At 39.3% G+C, this 22,408-nt stretch overlaps 1 protein-coding gene across 3 annotated transcripts in view; it reads right to left on the reverse strand.

Moving 5' to 3' along the window:
• Nucleotides 1-428: 428 nt before the first annotated feature.
• The window catches only part of FYCO1 (FYVE and coiled-coil domain containing 1), a 45,214-nt gene continuing 23,234 nt past the window's right edge, over nt 429-22,408 (reverse strand). For 2 of the 3 annotated variants that reach the window (XM_018075367.2, XM_018075365.2), the window contains exons 11-19: nt 22,103-22,270; nt 21,523-21,672; nt 19,865-20,070; nt 19,366-19,510; nt 10,180-10,263; nt 7,201-7,296; nt 5,954-6,164; nt 4,574-4,683; nt 429-4,160 (exon numbers count right to left, since the gene is read on the reverse strand). In XM_018075367.2, the coding sequence (XP_017930856.2) occupies nt 4,085-4,160; nt 4,574-4,683; nt 5,954-6,164; nt 7,201-7,296; nt 10,180-10,263; nt 19,366-19,510; nt 19,865-20,070; nt 21,523-21,672; nt 22,103-22,270 (1,246 nt within the window). In that variant the 3' untranslated portion in view covers nt 429-4,084. The remainder of the gene's footprint in view (nt 4,161-4,573; nt 4,684-5,953; nt 6,165-7,200; nt 7,297-10,179; nt 10,264-19,365; nt 19,511-19,864; nt 20,071-21,522; nt 21,673-22,102; nt 22,271-22,408) is intronic. The other variant, XM_018075368.2, reaches the window with a different exon arrangement.

Here is a 22,408-nt window from a genome sequence, read left to right on the forward strand (position 1 = left end):
GCTGGGATTACATATGCAAACACTGAGGTGACACCCAAAGAGTGACTGTGACTCACACAGCACTTCTTGGCCTCTCGCTGCCATGCCACATAACCCAGGCATACAGAGCCAGCTATGACCTGGGGAAAACCAGATGGGAGCCCTAAGCTGAAGGACCATGCGGCTCACTGTCAGGGACAACAGTGACTTTACTTGCTGTCCTTGAGGCTGCTCTGGTTCTACCTCTGAAGACTGGCTCACTTAAGGATCTCCACTGTTCCTCTGTTGTACTGTACAGATGTGGCCTTTCACCACTATTTGTGAAATAGTTGACAATCTATTTTCTATTTTCCTTATTTTGTAAAAGCTTTTCCCACTTAGAAGTAGACCATACAATTATCAGATTTATCTTCCACACAAAGCTATCTCGACAAGGCAGGAAAGGGACATACATTCACAACGATAAAGAATTTTATTTTTTAATTCCTGAGGTTAAAAAAGGGGAAAAAAAAGCATCAAGAAACATTCCAGTACACAACCGTCTACATCTCTGTAACAGACACTGGTATACATAATTTTTCCCATATCTGGAGCAAGAAGTTTGATGTGAACAGGGTTTGCAATTCTTTGGCAGTTTAGACCAAAAGATGCTTCTGAACAAGTTACAACCTCAGTGATTGAGCATGATTAAAACTATAGTGCAATTTCAATTTTGAGGAAGGAGCAAAGTCAGGCTTTTGTAGCTTTGCAATTTTGTAACATGGTATGTTCTCGTGCAATACATCTCTGTCATTTTTCATTAAGAAACATTGAGTAAGATTGAGTAAAGGAACACTGTCATTTTCTTAAAGAAACTACATTCTTTTCTTCACATAAACCTCTGTATAACAAAAATCTTACCCTCCATACCTCCTAACCCTTTCCAGCACCCAGGAAAATCACCCAATTGCTTATGCTGAACACAGTATATAATCTCTTTGTCCTACGAGTGAGACATCCCCTTCAATTAATTTTATGATCAATTTTATATATTTCTTTTCTCCTAATTGCATTCCTGCAGGTAATAAAAAGCCCAATTCAACAAATCACCTGAGCACCTGTAAATAAACAGACTTTTCAGCATCACTAGCACAGCTCACACAAACAAATGCCTTATGAATGGAGATATAAGGTGCTTGAACGAAATAATGTCTTGCACAAACCTGCACTTGTGCAAAGTCCTTTATTGGGTTTCCATAGCTCCAGTGGCATTCAAACAAAAGGTCAGTACTAATGTCAGGTTCTTTACTATCTTCTCTGCACAGCCTCTTCTAGCTGGTATGATGGGATTCTTGTTGTTGACAAGCTGGTTTTGAACAGCTGCACTCTTGTCCTTACCTGTACCTGTACCTTAGCACTCCTGTACCTTAGCATCCTGAGTATTTCATCATTTGAAACTTTTTCTCCTTAAATACTCTCCTTGGTTAGGAGCAAACCTTTTGATCTTTAAACTACAGGTTCTGGCTTCCACTCTTAGTCCTCTTTCAGAGAGGAAAAAAAAAGCCATAAAACTACTCTCAAGGGGCAGGAAAACCTGAAGAAAAGGTACCATAGAGACTCAAATGCTAAATGAAAACAATCCAGTGGTTTTATTCCCCTCCTTCCAAACATATGCTTTAGCCAGTCTCAGGACTGTCAACATGAAAGACCTTCAGGGAAACATCGAGCTTACTAGATGGAGACAATTACTTTAGGAGTTACATAAACAGTGGCTTAAAAATATTTGCCACAGTTAAGAACTGGATGTGGAGAGGAAACGAAGATAATTTTTCAATATTTTTCAAATAATTTTGAATAGAGAGACTTCAAATACTTTTGAACAGAGATGTCATATTTTGGCCCAAGCTACTTGACAGTGTCCCTTTACCTTACATTTGGCATTTTAAGAAAGATATCCCAGTAAGATTAGTATTCTACCTAAGAACAGCAAAATGCTTTTAAAAACCACACCTAAAAGCTTAAAGGAAAACTGCAGCAGACTTCAGTAACAGCTCAGTGAAATTGCATAGCATATGGTACACAGTGCTCCATTTTTAAGCAATAAATAATCTCTTCTTGCCTAATTAAATATAAAACATAGCTTCAACACTGAAATATGCCATAATTCCTGAACCGATCCGTGTGCTATTTATGGCCTGTTTATTGCCCATGTCCATCTTTGTCCATCTCATTTTCATGCACACAGCCAGGTATGGGTTTAATTGCACTGTAGCCCTCAGGAGGAAGAATAAATCTGCTTGTACTTTGCACTGACCCCTCTACCTGGCAGAGGCTGGGGAGCACACTACTGGTATGGGCAAGAAGGCAGTTGAAGGGAGGGAAACACTATCCATTAGCCAGACACCTAAAATCCAGGTGCTCCACGAAAAGTTGTTATTCTTTCACAGTCTTTTTCAAGATCACTGCATTTATATATTGTGTCCAACACTTGTTTGTGATCATCTTTTAAACAACCAACCAGTCTTTTGATGCTGGAAATCCCTTGTGGGTAATGGATTGGACCAGTGACATATAAACACCAGCTGGACTCCCCTGACTTTCTTCCCTAGTCAAGTTGATCCTTCCAATTCCCTGCTCTTGCTTTTACATTTACAAGTTTGCCTCCTTACCCTCCCCTAAACCATTTGCTTCAGCTTGTGCTTGCCTCTTTTTCTTCTTTCTCATGTTTTACTTTCTGTCTCTTACAATGACTCCTGTGTATCAGCTACAGCTGCCACCAGGTCTCTACAGGGTTCCTGACAGGCTGTGCTGGTCTTCTACCAACTGTTGCACTAAAACCTTCCAGGTCTGAGGTTTCCTTGGGAGAACAATGACATGAGAAATCATACACACCTAAAATGATGAGGAGGGCTGGTTGGGAGAAAGAGCTTTTCTCCTTTATCCTGCCAAATGTTTTGCCATTCCATCAGAGGACAGGATTTTAAAACAAAAAAATCTGCTTTCAGATATTTTGACAAAAGGATAAAATTCTATATAGAAAGCAGATGGTTTGCGTAGAAATTCTGTATAAATGAGAACCCAGTCTTCCCTTAAGAGGCAGTGTTTACAGCCAGCTCTTTCTCCAGATCCAAGATGAAAACTGAGCAGTTGGATAGGGCAACTGCAAGGTTTAGGAAAGGGAGAGAATACACTAACACTGGGTGGAGAGCTCCTCAGGCCTGGATATTCATTCAGTTTGGATGGACGTTTTGAGACCAGTTCAAACATTATTGCTGCCTTCCACGTGGTCTAGAGAGAGAGAGACACTGCTCATGTCCTCAGAAACTGTGCTTTCCTATGACTGCTGATGACTAAGGTGCTAAGGCAGGAAAAAGGAATTTTCTTCCTCGTAATATCACACAGTGAGCAGTACTTTACAGAGGATACTCCTTGTTCTGCCACTGCTACTGTAAGAATGGACCAATGTACAGAGTACGGTGAGCGAAAGTGAAAGGAGTTGCTGCTTCATGTTGTATTGTTTTGTAACTGGTAGTGATAAAGCATTTGTAAAAGCCAGCTAAGGCTTACCAAATCTTAGCCCAGAATTTAAAAAACTCCTATGTTTGCTGTTTATAAAACTTGGAAAAGATAAAAAATTTTAGATGGATTACAATATAGGCCTGTGAAGATTGAAATATTGCATAATTGTTGTTCTGACTGTAAGAGTAGCAGAACAGAAATGGTTATGTTTACTCCTCAGTGAAGAGGTCAAAAATACACTTTTTTCTTTAAATTTCCTTTTGAAGGATATTTTTGGAAGAAAAATAATGTGATAATTCAGCAGAGAATTTCAGTTTGCATTTAGACACCCACACACTTATTTTTCTCCCCACTGAAAAAAAAAAAATTGGTTATTATTGACCTGTTAAATCAAACATTGGCTTTTCAGCAATCTGTACACAGTACAGAACCATTAGTGTTCCTGAAAAGGCTTCCATTTTTTAGTGTATCCATCTCTTCTTAAGTGCATTATAACTATTGCATAGTTTCAGAGTCTTCAAACACAGTGGTAATCAGTCTGCTTACATGTACATAAATAATATAATTTCTTAAAAATTTAATTAAAAATAACACAGTATAGTCAAGGCTATGGAAAATCACTTCCATCATAGATGACGGGTCGCTCAACAGCCAAGTGATAAAACACTCTTTTTGAGATAAACCTGTCAAGGAAGAAGAGAGAGCAAAAAGATCATGTTAGCTGAAGTCAACTAGACAAGAAGCCTTAAAAGTGTATTCAGTCTTTCACTTTATATGTAAGTAAAAAATTGACTGTTGTCAAAAGAAAGTCTGCCTGTGCAAAGGGCTGTTAAGCCTCCTGTTAATAAAATGACAATCCTGACCAAACTGTCTGGCTTACTGCTGTTTACCTTCCCAGAGGTGGAAACAGAAGAGTGGAATTCTGTTCTGGGGAGAGAAAAACCCAAACAAGAACAAGAACCAAAACTCGACCTTAAAGATCTCTTGGCCAATTTCTCATACTTACTTCTGAATGGAAGAATAATGATACATCTGATCAGTTCCACAGTCTCTAAAACTAAGCTTATTTCACCTTTTACACCCAGCTAGGACTTACCTAGAGAATGTGTTATCAAATATCAGTGTGTAGATTCCAGGGTTTCTGACTTTCACCTGTCCTCTGATAGTTTCCTTATGAGAGTTGCAGCGAGTCATAGGGATAAGAACCTGGAATTCAATACAAATCAAAATGAAGCTTGCTATTTGCCCTATAAATTGACATTTGCCTTCAGAAAAGTATTTAGACTTCAGCCACCTTGAAACTCCCAAAGTGCATATATGCCTGCAAAACTAATTATTTTAACTGATGAGCATTAAAACCTCACCCAAGGTAAAATCTCACAGTGAGATACCTGTTTTCCTCTGATAATCTCTTTACAACAATAACCTATAAATCTCTGCTTTAGAGATAGAATCAAATCCTGATCTTTTAAATGTTAATCTAAGCAACTTTACTAACACTGCCTTAAATCCATATATCGAAGAGCAAGATTTAGCTAAATATGTCTTTTAATATATGCTTTTATACTCCCTGTATTATAAAATAAGCTTTCTCAGCAAATCTTAATTGTTTATCTGAGCTTACAGCAAAAGCATGTGTATCTATGATTCTATGTGTCTTGCTGTAAAACCCTAGAACAGTTGTCAGAAGAGCAGCTGACATAGATCAAGAAGGACCCCATAAAACTCAGAAGTTATATCAAATAAATGTATCAAGACAAAAGCAACATTCACACTTCATTCAGCTTTCAGATTAAGAGATATTTTACATGGAGTTGGTAACCATGGAGTGAATTAACACATGCTATATAAATGTTTTATTCCCCTAGTAAATCACAGCTGTAGAGTTCTCTCTACCATGGTGGATTAAACCAACAGCTGCCTTGTCTTCAGTAAAACTTTGCAATTACTTGAGTAAAATAGATTCACTTAATCCATAATCCTCATGAAATATGGACAGCACATATAAAAACTGGTACCTTGGTCACTGGCAAAGCAATTTTGAACACCATCAAGCTTATGCTTCATTGTAAGAAATGTAGATAACCCAAGCAATTTATGTTTTCTTGTGGTTTCTGCTCAAGACCTGGCAAATTTGCCCTAAAGGGCTTGAAATTAAGTAAGTTTGAAAAAGGGGAAAAAAAGAAGAATTTTGCAGGCTTGGAACTTTTGGTTTTGTTTAATAATAGTGGGTGAATTTCAGATGCAACCAGTAGAAGCTACAGTGCTTTTCAACTGAACTTTTGCAGGCGACATTAAATAACTACAGATGTAGCCCTGCCTTTAGCAGAACTGCAGCTTAACTGGAGAAACAAATCCTTAATGCAATAGCAACTGGCATTTTGGTGAGACCTCCTAGTGATACTTGCTGATTCCTTTAGGCAGCCAACTGTAGAGTACTACAGTCTCTAAGGTAGTAAGGAAACAAAGGTCTTACTTTGCACTGATCCAGTGGTGTGTCTTCAGATTCTTGGTAGACAACGCTGAAGGATATGCTTTTGGGGTCTGATGAAAAGATCCAGCTAATTGTTAGCCCCATCTCTGTAACAGTGATGGGAATGATACTGTAGGTGCTGGATTTAATGAACAGCTCTTTGTTGCTTTCTCCAAAGTTTATGATCTCTTCCACTGTAAGGGGTAATTTGATCCTGTGAGTGAGAAAAATACAATTACTTGAAGAGATCCAATCCACTTACTCAGACAAACCCACTAATCACTGCTTTTTATTTTGCATCTGTTTGGGGCAGACTCCACAGCATATTTTGGACAGGTCCACAAAATGCATGAAAATTCAGCCTTAGAGGAAGGCAAAAACTACAGAAAAGCTGACTGATATTAAGAACTTTCACTGCTCTGGCAAATGTGGATTTTGTTCACTTGTTTATTTCATTTCACCTAGAGAAAACCAGTGCTGGAATAAAGCCTTTTAGAGTCACTACAATTAAAAAAGGAGTCTGCTGCCCTCTACTGTTCTTTTTAAACATAAATTTAAACAAAAAATAAGTTACCTAATTTATTCACCTTTCTCGGTATCATTTATACAGGAAATGGGGATCAGGAGTACAGAGGGGATGGATGGATGAAATGTGACAGCAGATCCTTCTAAATCCTATGAAGCACTTAATGCTACATCTTGGTCTATTTTACCCAAACAAGCTGTAAAAAAGCTGCCTCAAAATACTTCCAATTAAAAAGGAAGTTCTTAGCATCTAGATGAAGCATTATCTCAGTGCTAAAGTCCTAAAGCATTATATGAGCTGACCTCATTCAGATATCTATTTCAGACTGCAAACAGGTCCAACTAGCAGTGCACTCCCCGACTTGTCCCTGCAGTCTCTTTCAGCGACTGCTAGAACTGCACAGCCCTCTAAGCCCCCTTCCTGTTGACAGTACCTCCTTCTAAGAATAGAAAGGAAGATTTTCTGGTGTGATGTGGACATACATCTTTCCTTCTCGTTCCCCACTTGCACTAAAGTTTTGTAGGACTGAAGAGGGAGGACCTGGTTTATTGCTGCTGCTCTGTGTAGTTGAGTTACACTCTCTCATCCTCCTCAGATCAAATTCTACTGCAGGACACAAGGGATCAGCTCTTCCAGGAGCCTGCAAGACTTGTGCTCACATAGCTGATATCTGATCTCAGCCTTTATTCTTTCAGCCTGGACGTAACGAAACTGTTCTGCTTACATGATTTCTCCTGACTTCAACAAGCATATCTCAGCATCTTGAGCAAGTTGCCACTCTTCAGATTCATCAAAGGTTGAAGAATTACAGGTACTGTTTCTAGAACAAGGGAAAAAAGGAAAATCATGATTACCTGAGTAGTATGTGGTCAAATACCATCTGCATGCTGATGCCTTCCTAAAATAGAAACACTTTGATAGTTCTAATACCAAATTCTAGGGTTCTTATTTTGCACATTCTAGTGACAAAACTGCCTGGGCAAAACTGCAGCCCTATTTGCTCACCACTGGGCACAAACATAAAACTGTTCCTATCCTGGTTTCATGAGCTAAGAAGAATACATAAGTACATCCAAAACATCTCTTCTGCAATCATAAGATAATACTGAGATGCTGTCAGGTTTGAAAGATTCCCTGGCAGGTGGAAACTTCATGGAGGCCAGACACAAGCAAAATAGTCTGCACTTGTCCCTTAATCAAAGCTGGCAAAGGGATAAGACATTTTCCTGGATTTATCTGTGAGGTGTTTGAGCATATTATCCAGTTCCTTACTCTGACAATTGTACACAAAACATATTTTATCACTGCAGAATCACTACCATGTGCCTTCTTTTCATACAAGGAATATGAGATGACAAAGCAGGACCTCTCCTCCACACCATGATGTGTCCAGAAGAGCAGAGGAAGAGGATGGAAGAACTTGCTATCCACTCCTTACCTCCAAAAGGGTGCATGCTCTGGGTGAACAATGGAGTAGCATCAATTAGAAATTACAGGGCTGGACACAGGGAGTAGGATGAGTTTGAGAGTCAGTAAACAAATGCTGATAGTTTCCAAGTAAGTTAGAGCTTCTCTAACTAGTTCTTGTTTTGCTTCTCAGCATTTCAGCAGGTTGATAACTGAGACAATAAGACTGTCATTCCCAGAAAAAATGCCAAGGATTCTTATATACAGGAAACCACCTGGTCAGTTCCTTCCAAAAACCAGTGGAATCTAACAAAATGTAATACCATATGCACTTCTGAACCACCAAGTGTAATCACGCCCCAAAAGGGCATAATTGCCATACTTGCTGTAGAGCAATTCTCAAAAGCACTGCACAGTTTAGCATTTCCTTTTAAATCCAATGGGACATTTCTCCACAAGAGCAGGAGAAAATATCTCCAGGTAACAACTCCTTCAGCTTGTCACTAGCAGCACCTGAATATACTGTGGCAGCACATGCAACCAGGTGTAAGTCTAGTGTAGTGGTATTATTGGTTAGAAATATGAAGAATTTACTTTTATGACTGCAATATGCAGCAAATGAATGCAGAAAAAAAACCCCTGCACCCACTGTCTACATATTTCCTGAAGTCAAAGCACTGTTACCTGCAGAATTCATGTTCTGTTATTCCTGTTTTCTTATTCCTGTAGCCACTTGGATAACTTTTGACTTCTTCAGATTCATGCCACTACTGTTAATACTCTAAAGAGACAGTTGGGATATGTACAGAACACTCACAGCTGTAATTAAGTGCCAGAACTTGAGCTATAATCAAACACTACCTCCCAGTTGAAATGTAGAAATGACATACTACAAGCTGGCCCATAAAGGTCAATGCAACATCTATGAAAATACTTAGCAAGTGATAAAAATAATTTCATTGTTAATTATCTTTATACAACTAGATAAGAAAACTGATTCTGGAAAAAAACCCACCAACACCTAGAAAACTAAACTGTAGCTTGTAAACCTATATGTATATTTTGCTTGCATAGTGGTAACAGCAACAGATTTCATGCTGTGATCCATATAAGTCTTCCTTCCCACCATGATAGCTACACAGCTTTAATTTCACAGCCTTGAATTAATGTAGACAAAGAGAACTACATGACTACAGGCTTCCAGAAGTGTCAAACTCCAGTATTTATTACAAAAATACCATTAGAGTTCATTATTTAATTCATTAATTTCACCTTTTGTTTGGAACTCTGAAATGTAAATTAAATCCCAGGACCAATATATTTTCCATGATCTCCTCTAACATGTGATTTTCCTTATTCCTGCTGCTGCAACCCAGTACATGGTTAGGTGGTTAGCTTTCCACTTGGCTGCTCCAATAAATAAATTCACCACACATCCACTCACTATAGGCTAAGGAAATGCTAAGTCTCTCACTTTGTGTATTAAACCAAAGTGCATTATAATCACAAAGCAAATCCTCCTTCTCTTTGTGATATCCCATTCAGTCCAACAGTCTAAACTGAGGTCTGCTACCCTATGTGGAAAATATAAGAAACAGTCTCAGGATTTAACTGAAGCTCTTGTCCCCCTGACAAGAGAATTTATTCTTGCATGACCTATTCACCCTACGTAGCAGCATTAAGACGTTCCTCCAGCTTGCCAGGTCCCCAGCTTATGAGTACATATCCTCTACTCTATCTATTTAAACAGTCTGGACTTTTTTCTTCTCTTTTTTTTTTTTTAAGTGAAATGAAGTGGGGATGAAAAGCAGGAAGAACTGAAGCATGGAAAAGACACTACAGGAGGAAGAGAACAGCTCTGATTCAGCAAATCCTCAAGACACAGGTTGTCACAGGCTGGTGGAGCATTTTGAAGTATCACTTCATGCCTGTCCTGTTCTTATGCTCTTCCTCAGGCAGCTGCTATTGGTCACTGTCCCTCAGGTGGATGGCCTTGTCCAGTATGCCTGTTCTTATACATGGAAAGCATTTCTAACAAATGATACTAAACATGCTGTGGTCAACATCATAAGTGGCTTTGGGAGTTAGAAGTCCCTTTCAGAATTAAATCCTGAAAGAAGCTGGTTCAACTCTGCACTTGGCAATTTTCTGCTTTCATAAACACCTGAGCTCTGACAGCTATAGCTACGTGTCTGAGGTGTTGGCTTCACACGGCTAAGCAGTGAAATCCCAAAAGCCTGTTAGCAGCGCAGCGATTTCTGGAGAGAACTTCAGTCATCCAGGGTGAGAATCTTACCGAATTCTGTGAAAGCCAGAAACCTGAAACGGAGAGTGGAGGCTGTACAGAGCCCCTAACAGCTGCTTAGCCCAGCAAACACATCTGAAAATGCAAAGAAACAATCAAAGGCATTATGCTGAAGTGCACCATAGGTTCCCTGGGCCTGCTGTTATCTAGCAGGTCAGAACCACCCCAAGCACCCTAACTTAGTTATTAGCCTTCCCCTCCAGCCCAACAAAGAACAAGAAAAAGAAAGAAGATGGTGAAGGATCGGAAGAAAGGATGCCACAGACTGCCCTTGACAAGGGCAGGAAAAGAGGCTGATTTGAGGTGGAGTATGGGGGATACAGAGCTCACTGTTTTTAACAGGGTGCGTGACAGTGTCTTGCATGGTGTATGGGTGGGAAAGGGATGGGAAGGTTATGAGCAAACCCTGACATATGTTGGGATGGGAAAGCATCACACAGATAACTGATGGGAAAAAACCATGGATGGACATGAAGATCTACCACCATGTGCTGTGGGTGACCTGCTTACTGGTACATAGGAAATCCCATCTATTTCTCAAAAAAACCCTCTGTATGATTTAACTACACCATATCCTGTATATAAAAAAAACAAGAAACCACAAAAAAACAACAAAAGAAGAAACAATACAAAAGCATTCTCCTGCCTTAAAATTGGTATTAAAATTGGTTATACTCTATCTGTAAGACCAGAGGCAATACAGAGAAAGCAAGCTAGGGAAACAATCACGACAAAGTAATATTTCCATGCTCCAGGGGACAACATGCAAAATCTTATGATGGTTCTTTTTCAGTATTGCGATAGGGAAGAGGTTTGGCAAAGGCTCTGAGATGCAGACAGCTTTCAAATGCTCATTTGCAAAAGGTATAGAATAAGTGATTAGGAATTACCACGGTACTTTCAAGTCCCCTCCCCAGCAGGAGGCAGCAAACAGATGACTATGAGAATCAACACTACAAACACTGGCAAGCTGCTGCCCAAATATACCAAATACTGCACAGTCTGTAGATCACCAAGGCTACAGTCACCTCTGTGGGTAACACTAGCTTAGATACTTTGCATTTTTTCTTTGCACAGTTCTTTAGAGGTTATTACAAGGAAGCTGAGGCAGAATTATAGGAGAGGTATAGCAGAGGCTGTTTCTGGCATGGGTTTACATCACTATCCACCAGGCTCCCTAGCCCTCTATGCCCAGCTTGTACCTCCACAGAGGCTGCTCCATCCCAGAGCCTGCAGGTTCCCTGCAGCCGATGTGGTTTCTGCACACAGGGAGCTTCATAGCTATACAATTAAATGTTTTCAGACTGACCTGTACAGAAGTAACAGCTAATCTCTCAGCCCACTACCTGAGGTGAACTCACACAGCCCACCTCTGTTTTTACCATTTCTATGCCAGAGAGGGCTTCTTTGAGCAGTCCATCAAAAAGCTATTATATGGAAACACAGATTATGAAACAAAGGAGGAAACAGATCAAATTACAGGTAGGTTAGCAAGCAGAAATGAAGTATGTATGAGTTTCTTTTGATCCCAAATGCAGGACTAAGGGTTGAATACTGCTGATACTGCAGTCATCTTTGGTAAAGAGTATATTAAAAGTTACAGAATTGATCCCAAGATTTATTATGTACGGATAAGGGCAAATGGATGTTGGGAGGAAGAGTACTGATCTCCATGGGAAGGCCATCCCTGCCCATACAGTCTGAGAAAGAAGCATCTCTGGTGACTTGAGGTCACTGTGAACTAGGGTGACCAGCGTAGCTTAGATGAGCTCTCCATAAATGCATGATTAAGACACTTCACAAGTGACATTTTCTGGTTTTAAGGAGTTTAAATGAGCCTCGTTGTTAGAAAGGGCCAATCACTGGCCCTCTGCAGCACAGTGGGAACTTTATCTTTTCTCAAGGCAGACATTCACACTGCTTTAGGGTACAGATGCTACCACATAGTTTAGCTACTGCTGTATCATCCTCATACTCTGTTCTGCATCTGAAAATAACTGATAAAAGCAGGTGGTTTTCACAACTCATTTCTACTCTATTTGACAGGAGCAGTTTGTGAATATTTAGCACCTTGCTCAAGTTTCTTTTTCAGAGGCAGAGAAATTGCTACCACATGCAATGAAGCACAAGGAACAACTCAATTTTAAAGGGCATCGCAGAGCTTTGTGTCAGTAGTCTTATTTTAGTAAATGATGCTGCAGGATTAAGTCAAATTTGGAGTTGTTTGGGTTTTTTTTATATACACATTCACAGGTTCCAAACTCAAGTAACTCAGAGGTACAAGCACACCGCTCTAAAAGTCAGAGTCCCAGAAGCACTCCAGCAATGGTACCACAGACTGCTGTGAAGATCTAACTGCATGGGCTGCTTTCTCTGAATACTGTTTCCCTCCCTTGCAGAATCAAGAGACATTCAAACTGCTGTACGTTACAACACACCAGTTAAGGCCTTTCAGCCAATGTTAATGATTCAGAGGTGAATTCTGCTAATCTTATGCTGAGTAATATCTTGTAGTAGGATTAGTCTCACAGAAACATTCTCTGTAGCTCAAGAGAGAGGACATTTAACTTTTGGACTAAATCTTTAAAAACTAAATCTTATGAAAGATTTAATTTACCAGGTAAACAACTTGTAAAGATGGCTTTTAGAAATACATCAATGAAAATCCTTCATGTTTCCAGTAAGTCGCTTGAGAAGGGGAAAGGAAGAAGTGCCACCATCTGATGATGTGACTAACATCTAAAAAACAAGATGAGGCTGAACTGAACCACAGGTGCTCACTTGCTGAGACTCAAACCATGCCTTTCAAGACAAGTCCAACCCAAGACAAATGACTCCAGCACCCAGAGCCTGCAACCTGAGCCCAAAGGCTAGATTTGGCAAAATGAATCCTGTTTCTCTCATGGGTTTCCCCAGAAGACCTCAATTCAAACACTAAAGCACTGATGTATTTGAAAGCTTAATCCTTACGCTATTTTCAGAAGCTTCTTTGTAATTCTTTTGAGCATGCTTTTGAGTCCCCAACGGTATAGATCTGGTAACAGATGATGTATTCAAATCCACCAGCTGTTGTGTTTGGGTCTTGACTGTCAAGCCAATCCTCTTAAGCAAATAAATAGATTTGCTTTTGTCTGTCATGTATGCTTTATTACAACTCTTATCTGTTAGCACTTAGGATTTTTCCTGTCTCCTGGATGCATTAGGATTTAATTATTTGCTGAGTAAAGAAAATCTCAATGTATCTCCTTACAGGCTGCCTTTAAAAAGAAGGCAACATGGCAACTACAGAGGCTGCTAACTTCTATTATAACTTCTCCATCACTGGTCCCAGTAAAAACAGAAGTGAGAATTTTCATATTTACAAGAGTCTTCCTGCTCTGTATGTATTCAGTTGTTTTCATCTTTGGCCTAGTAGAAAATGCACTGGTCTTTGCCATACTAGTTTTCCAAGTGAAACTGAAGATGCTGACAGACATGTTTTTGGTGAACTTGGCTATAGCTGACAGGTCTTCCTTTAGATGCTGCCACTCTAGGGATATTCTGTTGCTCAGGAGCGGACTTTAGGCACCATGACATGTATACACTTCAATGTTAACTCTAATGTCTATCACCTTTGACTGACTTATTGCTATCACTTTTGCCACCGAAACACATATGTGTCAAACCAAACAACAAATGACACAGGGCAAATAATTCTGTGTCTTATCTCAGTGATCATGCTAGCATTTGCCACACCATATTTTTTAGTGAGGTGTTTAATATTGATAAGGCATTATGTCAGGAAGAATAGCCAAACCATCACACAGAATTGGCTCTTGAAGTGATCCAAGTGACTCTTGCGTATTGCATTCCTATGCTAGCCATCATCATTGGTTACTCACTAATTATTAGAACTTTACTGCATGCCAGAATTCTTCAAAAGAACAAATCTATAAAAAGTATTTCCTATAGTTGTCCCGTTTATCCCCTCTCAGTTACCCTATACTTTCTTGAGACTGATAATTAACATAGACTGGAGCTTTAACTTGAATAGCAGTTTTGAATATGCAATTATCATAACAGGAACTCTTGCTTATTTCCATGGCTGTCTTAATTAACCCTGTTCTGCATTTCTTCATGGGGATGATAATCAGAAGGTACTTACAGGAAATTATTAAAATCTCAAGATGTATCCAACAACAAGTTATGGCTAAACAGTGGCAAACCACTGAACAGGAAGACTCTCAACCTACTGCTTCAAATAATGCAGATGCCAAAAGCTACAAAAACTGCCTAGAAAATCTGTCAACTATTTCACCATTTCTGTTTCACATTGTTTTTTTGTAAATGCTGAGATAGGTAGCCTGAGTGAAAGAGGAAATACAATGCCATTAATAAACACTGTGATCAACTTTAGACCAACCTACCTTAATCATGATACTTCAGTGTCTCCTGCTTTTCCAGCCAAAGCTTGTACCTGAGTTAGCTATGCAGAGCCCATGCTTCATGACATAAAGCTAACTTGAATTTCCTGACTCCTAAACCTTTGGCATGCTGTTTTTCCATGAATGGTATTTGTTAATAAAAGCTTTTATGAGTTTTGTTTCAAATATATTACATATTTTAGTTCAGCCTTTCATTTCTCATTTCATGAGAATTCCTGGATTAAAAACATATACATTTCAATCTTCATGCTGGGTTTCCTGTGTGATTATGGTTTTTTTGGGTGGTTTTTTTTTTCCCACTTGGGAGTTCTCTACACATAATCCTTTAGTATTTGTCTAAAATTTCTGTAATAAAGCAGCAGTTTCATCTGCCTTTCATCTAATATCAGGTTCATGGTCTGAACATCCCCTACACATCTTTGTATCTTACTTCTGATAACAGAGCTCATGGTGCCAGTTGACCAGACCTCTTGCAAACACAAGGGACATCATGTCACATGTGGTCTCCAACACTAAGCACTGCTTCCCTAGATCCAAACACTCATATCCCCATTCCCACACATTTTTTGCCCCGTGACATCTTTCCAGTCTGTTTCTCCTGGCATCCTGGTTCCCTTGCCATGAAACTGTGGACTCCTTAGTTGTTTTCCAATCTTGTTCCTCCAGTCCTCCCTTTCCACCTCTGGCCTTTTCACTTCCCAGTGGGAGGCAAAAAGGTGTGCAGGGAGCAGGGCAGATTGGGACTGAAAGTATGCAAAAGCTCTTGCAGAGAGTAGGAGAACAGGTTGGAGAACAGACTGGAATAGAAAAAAGAAGGGATGTTGGAGAGGAGCAGAAGGAGGCTTTATGCAGCTGTGGTGAAGGCAGGGTTGGGTCTGGCCCAAAGGCTGAAAGTCCTTTGCATTACAGCTTTAAAATACCAGTTTAAACTGTTTCAAACCATTTTTTAAATAATCACACTCACTCTGGATGTTCCTTTTCTCCCCATTAACTCTCAGTCCTTCTTATCAGAGCAGTGCAGCTCAGTGGTACCTGACCTGTTGTTTCCATGTCCCTTTTCCCCCTTAGAAAACAGCTGCTTAGGCAATCCTTTCCTTACTATACAATCTCTCGTTCCTCCCACAGTGAAATATTCTTAAAGTAAAACTAGGAAGGAACATGTTGTGCTTTTACATGTGTGTGGCAAGTAAAACTGCTATCCCCATAGACAGCAAGGCAGGCTTTGCCAGCAAGAGGATGGCAAGAGGTTCTGCCCCCACTCCTTCCTGGCTGGTTCTGCACAGTGAATGCTTTGCCACATTCAGTTCCCCCTTTTGGCTACACTGGCACTTGGCCATGTTAGTAGTAATTAGGTTAGCAAAGAGTGTTATGAGTCTTCTTTAAGAAAAAAAAAGAATGCAAACCAAAGCAACCACAGTGTAGATAGGCTGAGATGTTCTTTCTACCACTATCAACATGTGAATAAACTCTTTGTTTCTGTACCAGGGTGGTGGCAAGGGGTTATTTTTGTTGTTTTTTCTTGTTGGTGGTTTTTTTTTTTTTTTTTATTCTTCTGCTGTCTATGATCTTGGTTCTGCTGCTGCAACATGTATAGCAGGCATGTAATGTCTATGATATGTAAAAATGGAAATACAGTGGACTGGTTTACCCTGAGGACTTTGATCCAGTGCTATACACTATCCTGACCTCTGTTTTAGAACACAATCTGCAAATGTGAATGCTTTAGAAATAAAAGCGTTTAAAAATACAACACTTCAAAAGAAGACCCATGAGCCTTGAAGTAGCGGGATCTACCACAATTACACAACTTAGCTTCTCACATTAAGATTTTTATCAGGTTGCTCCAAACACACATAACAGACTTGAAAGAATGAAGCAACTGCTGCTTAATCCTAACCTGTAGGAAAGAGTTGCTTCAAGGTCAGCCAGAGTTATGCTGGTACATCAACTATCTTATCACACATCTGTGCAGTTCATGACCAAGTTGAGTTTTAATTGATTCTCAACTGACCTATACCAGTAAAGGCAGACTCTCAAAATTTGCTGTTATGAAATATTTTTGTTGTAATTGCTTCATGTCACTTCAAGGAAAGAACTACAGTGGCAGGCTAGGTGAAGAAAACAAGTGAAAAATAGAGTAACAGTACAGTAGGCACCAAAAGGATGACAAATAGAAACAGGAATGTCCTTTAAGATAATTCACTTCTTTGAGCAGAAACTCGCATTGCCAATCCAGAAAGGACTCACAGCTAGAATAGATATGGTCAGTGTGACTGCCAGTCAGTCAGAGTAAGGTCATAAGAAACTATGTCAACAGAGTATGTCTATCGCAGATCTTCTATTTGGACACCAAGCTTCCCTTCTCTTCCCTCTCTTGGCTGCTTATCTCCCTCATATATAGAGCCACACCAATTAGTTCACATCTCTGGCAAAACCCAACTAGACTGGATTATTTTCAGGAGATCTCAACAAAGAAGTCTGGTCTGAAAACTTACTTATTTGTATGTATTCCTCAGACCTGCATCTAGCAAGCACAATATCGGATCCTTTGTGTCTTCCCCACGCACAATATCAAAGTAAATTCTGCTCAAAGTATTCAATTTCATGCAAAGACAACATTATTGGAATGCCAGTGGAGACTATCGAAAGTTTCCATCAGGCCACATTTAGCTGGACACTTTCAAAAAACAATAAAAGGACTAGAGGTCTATATGAAGTTCAGGGTATTCAGTCCAGTACAGCCAAGAAATCTGCAGCAAAGAAATTCAGAAAGTAACTGAACTGCAGATCCTTGAAATGTGGGAAATTTTCAGTACATCTGCATTGGGCTGCTGTCAAAGACAGAACAGAGGGTTAGCAGAATCTTTGCTTGTTCTCAGTATAGTGCCTCTGGCACATTTACTCTCAAACCCCCAAAGCATCTTGTGCTGCATTATCTGCTCATGTGCTAAGTGACACTCAAGCTTCAGGTACACGTACACTCCTCACCACAGAAACAAATGAGAAAACTGTGCTGTCACAATCAACACTGTGCTCTGCTTTTTTCCCCTCAACACGGACCACCGGCACCACACCACCACTTGACTCATTTATCAGTTTCTAGATCTCTCCCATAACACAAAACCACACAATCAACACGAGATGATCAAGTCATCTGCAATGTAAGAAGGCCGTTCTCGCTCCAAATATGACCATAGTAGACTCTCCCAACTGCTCAGGAAACTGATAACCAAGAGCAGCAGAGAGAAAACACTATTTCCTGGCTCTTCTGCCTATAATATGTGAACAAGGGGAGATGGACAACCTGCAAAAGTTTACATGGTGCAAGTAAGTTGTTGCACGGGCACTCTTCAAGAATAGTATTCTACTGTTAGTGGCAATCCTTCCTTCTAGCTTGAATACTTTGTGGGACAAGACAAACCTAGATCAATCCCAAACTGAAACCAATGGTGACCCACACCTATTTCTTCTGGTTGTTTTCTCCAGAGCTAACTCACCTGTGATACACCCTCTGCAGACAGCACAAATTCAAATTAGTAGTACATTACACTTTTTCCTTTATAAAACAAACAAACATACAAAAACCCACCACCACAAACTGCCCCTTTGCAAAACAATTCATAAGAGCATTGTGGAGCTCAGTTCATTCATGTATGCTCAGCACATCACAAGCAGAAATATACTGTCAGTGTCAACAGTATACAAAACAGGCAGAATACAGACAAGTTATTTACCAAGAAACAAAAACATAGAATTTTGAAAAGTTTTTTTTACCAAATAAACAAACTGCAAGTCACTGTGGTTTATATCAGAAATGTGTCTCCTGAAGGCAAAAGAGTCTAGAACTGCTTTCTCAGCAACAGACTGGTTACTCTGTGGCTATTTTCAGCTTAGCATTTAGATTTATCAAGTTTATTTTTCTGCTCAGAAGCAATTTCATTTAGATGAAATTTGTCTTTCTTTTTTCTTCTCAAAAGATAATATATTTTACAGAAGTTTTGTAAAATACTTGAAATATTTGAACAATAGTAAATCAACATTTTGTATAAACCTCGATATATATTACACTATAATACTACAACATAATTTGCAAACCAAGTATTTAGATATTCAGATGAGATCCTCTTCATTGCTAATTCAGTGTAGAAATAGATGTAAAAAAACTTACTGAAATCCACATTCACTCTCCCTTTCTTAAGAAAGAAATAACAAACTTGTGCCAGATTTAGCTACGCAATTGTTCTTTTTCTTTTCTGTGAGCTGTCATCTTAAGGTAAAAAGGAATCCTATGGACACAGACAGGTTCTTTCACATTTAGTTCAATGAAGCCTGTCATAAAAAGAGCACATCTTTCCTTAACTTTTCCCCACCTCCTTGTTCTGTTGATACTACGCAGTGGTGAGTCTGACAGTATCACTTAGCTCTTATTACAAGTTGTGTGCATGACCAGTGATCCAGTGTGGCCTGAATGCTGCTTTAAAGGTGACAGCTGGCCTGATGACAGCACAGAGCTGGGACTACTCCCCTGAGCTGTGGAGAAACAGGTGGAGGGAGAGGATGGAGCTGTTTATATTTACTAGATTTGATGCTGACTATTCAAATAGGTCAAAATTATGTAGTGTTGGTCTAATGAACATGTGGCCTCGGAACAGTGGTGTCTTCTCTTTATGTAGAGGTTCTCAGTGGGAAAAAAAAAGAACATTCTAAAGCAAACCCAAAAGATTCTCCTCTCCATGAACCGGTGTTTACTCACAAATCTGTCATGCTTTGATCCAAAGACACTCTTTCCATCTGACTTTCATTGTGGAGAGAGTCTGTTTCCTGTACTTGGCACAGCTCCTCATCAGTGATTATATCAAATGCTGCATCATCTGGTGGTTTAGAGGCTTCACTTGCAACTGTGCCATAAAAGGACATGAAAATAAACATAAACAATATTAGCTGGTTGTCTGGAAAATAAAAGGACATACAAGCAAAGCCCTTAAGGGAGAAGACTGGGCCATTCCTTTACCTTTACAGAAGCATTAAGTAACTACCAGAACTAATATAAAACCTTGGGCTGACTGACACTCATTTAATATACATACATGTTTCTGTCAATACCAATCAAATTCAAAGATGGGATCAGTCACACCCTGAAAACACTCCATGACCTACTGCAGGTCCTTGGAGCAGGAAGTGACCATGTGGTTTCTTGGAGACTGTCAAAGAACCCTACTTATTTCTCAACAGCATGCAAACAATAAACTAACCAAAACTCCTCTCAGATGGTGACACAGGCGATTCCAATGAAGCTGGTGATCCTTCCTGGTTGGCACTGGATCCAGAGTCATCTGTACTGTCCACGATGACTCTAGGCTTATTAAAGCAAGCTCTGCAGCAACGCTCCTTTTTTCCACCAGGTTTTGTCACCATGTAGTTGTTGCAGCAGTAGTAGCAGAAAATGCGACCACACATTCTAGAAATGATTCAAAACCAAAGATGTTAGAAAAGCACCACATACAGCTGGAACATATCTACGTGACAGAGTTTGGGGCTTTGTCATAACAGTCTTGTTTTCTGCAAAAGAGCGAAAACTACGTCCGTGGCAGAACTCATTATACAGACTGTGCTCCTTTCTGAAGTGAAATAAGTCTTCTTGACAAGCACAGGGCAGAAATTCACATTCGCATTTTGCTACCTTAATAAACAGAGAAAACTGAAAAAACTAAAAGTACTAAAAAAGAAATAAAATTACATTTAAATATAAAGACATAAAACAACCAAATACACACAAATATGCAATGCAAATAAATAATATTTATACTAAGTACATAGAAAGGAAATGTGCTTAATAATATTGTACAGGCCACATTTCATACTAAGGTACAGCAAAACTCTACTTGATTGTAAGGACTGTTAGAACACATCTATATGCCTCTGCTTCATAATGACCCCTCTCCCCTTCAGACAAGAAAGAAAAACCAGTATTGGACTCATACATGTACATTCATGCCTCCTGCCCTCTTCACTCTGAAGTCTCTCAGTATTAAACTGTCAACTATTTTTTTAATGAGCATTTAAAGATTTTTGATGAAGAAAAGCACCCAGCAGGGATGACTGCTACTCATGAAGTTTTAATGGTTTTGTTTTTCATAACCATTTAAATCATCAACACGAATACCTTTCACAGACTTTAGTAGAAATGAGTAATTTGGAAGTTTTTACCTAAAATGACTTCATTATTCACTAATCCCCATGGAAAGCTGTTTACATTTATATGCAGTTGAAACAGTCCCAGTATTTCTTTCCTTACATGACAAATCAGGTCATGAGAATAAGGAACAGTGAAGAGCCAAACCAAATATATCACTGGGACCCTGAAATGTATCCACTTAAAAATATTTTAATAAATCTAGATCGGATAAATAATAATAACTGTAGGGGAAATAATTTAATATCAACTTTAAAAAAAAAAGATTACTCTGCAATTGGTAATTATCTCTCAACATATCTAGTGTAAGTAAAAAAATTTACATTTGCACAGCAGGTTGGAATTTGTTCTGGAATACTTACATCACAATACCAAAACCATCTTAGTGAATATTGTTTAGAGCATGAAGAGGGAAGTGCACAGTCCTTCAAAGAAACACACCAGGTAGGGTGTGATTATCTTTGTTTCCAGAAATGAGATACTAACAGACTCCCCAGGTCAGAGTTGCATCCAGATCTTTGCCTTAATACATGTCAAGGGACCTTTCCATTAATGTCTTTTACCCCCTTCCAAGCTCGTGTGTTCTTTCAGCCTCTATAATGTCATATATCAATGATTTTGATCACTGAACTGCAAACATTAAGAAATCTTTCATCCATGTAGATGATCATACTGAATTTTGCTTTTGAACAGTGCAATACAGTTCAACAAACTGACCTGCAGTGGTGTCTGCGCACCATCCATGAGAACACTCTCTGGCAGTCCAGACAGTGATTAACTTCTGTGTCCCCCTGCCACCTCTGCTCTGCACTAAGCTTCTGCTGGAACTCCAGAGCATCGGACTTTTGCCACAAAGCATCCTTATCTCTGCAGAGACACAGTTAAAGGAAAGAAAAACACACAGAAGTTATCAGTGCTGGTTTCCTGTTAACTAACCTCAAGAGGAATGCTGGTGAAAGCTTCACAGTAAAAATTCCTTTGCTCTAAATTTCTGAGGAGCTTTCAGAAATAAAGATAGATAAAAAAACCTCCTGAAGCTTCTGGGAAGACAAGGAGAAGAACACATGCCATGTGGAGAACTACATATTTTTGCAAAACAGACAGCAAATTAAGGAGATAACATTCGGTGTTACATTTTTTTACTGTACTGTGGAAATGCAAAATTTCAGCTGCTGATGAATTTGGCTATTACTTGTATCTTTAATTCAGGAATACAAGACTGGACCACCTAGGCAGTATCCCTCAACATCCTAAGCTAGGATTTTAATTTCTGCTTGCTGTTTGTTTTGATGCCAACCTGATAAGTTCTATCAAACGCTCTTCAAGGAAGTGTTTTGTTCTTGTCAGGTCATCCAGTTCAGCAAATAATTTCTGGTCACTGCTATCTTTGTCTGCTGCCACCTTGCTGAGCTTCTCAGTGTAATCCAGGATCTTCTCTTTTGCTTCATCAGCTTCTTTTTGGATCCTGATCAAATATAAAGGCAATTAAGAATCATTTTTAGCTCATGTGCATTTAAGTCTTCCCCATGGAAGAATGGGCTACTCCACCCTGATAAATGGTTAGTTTCAGTGAAATTGTTCTCAATTTTGCAAATTTTTTAGA

The sequence above is a fragment of the Manacus vitellinus genome, unplaced genomic scaffold (assembly GCF_001715985.3).
Source record: "Manacus vitellinus isolate BGI_N305 unplaced genomic scaffold, ASM171598v3 scaffold_3_pilon, whole genome shotgun sequence".
Taxonomy (NCBI): domain Eukaryota; kingdom Metazoa; phylum Chordata; class Aves; order Passeriformes; family Pipridae; genus Manacus; species Manacus vitellinus.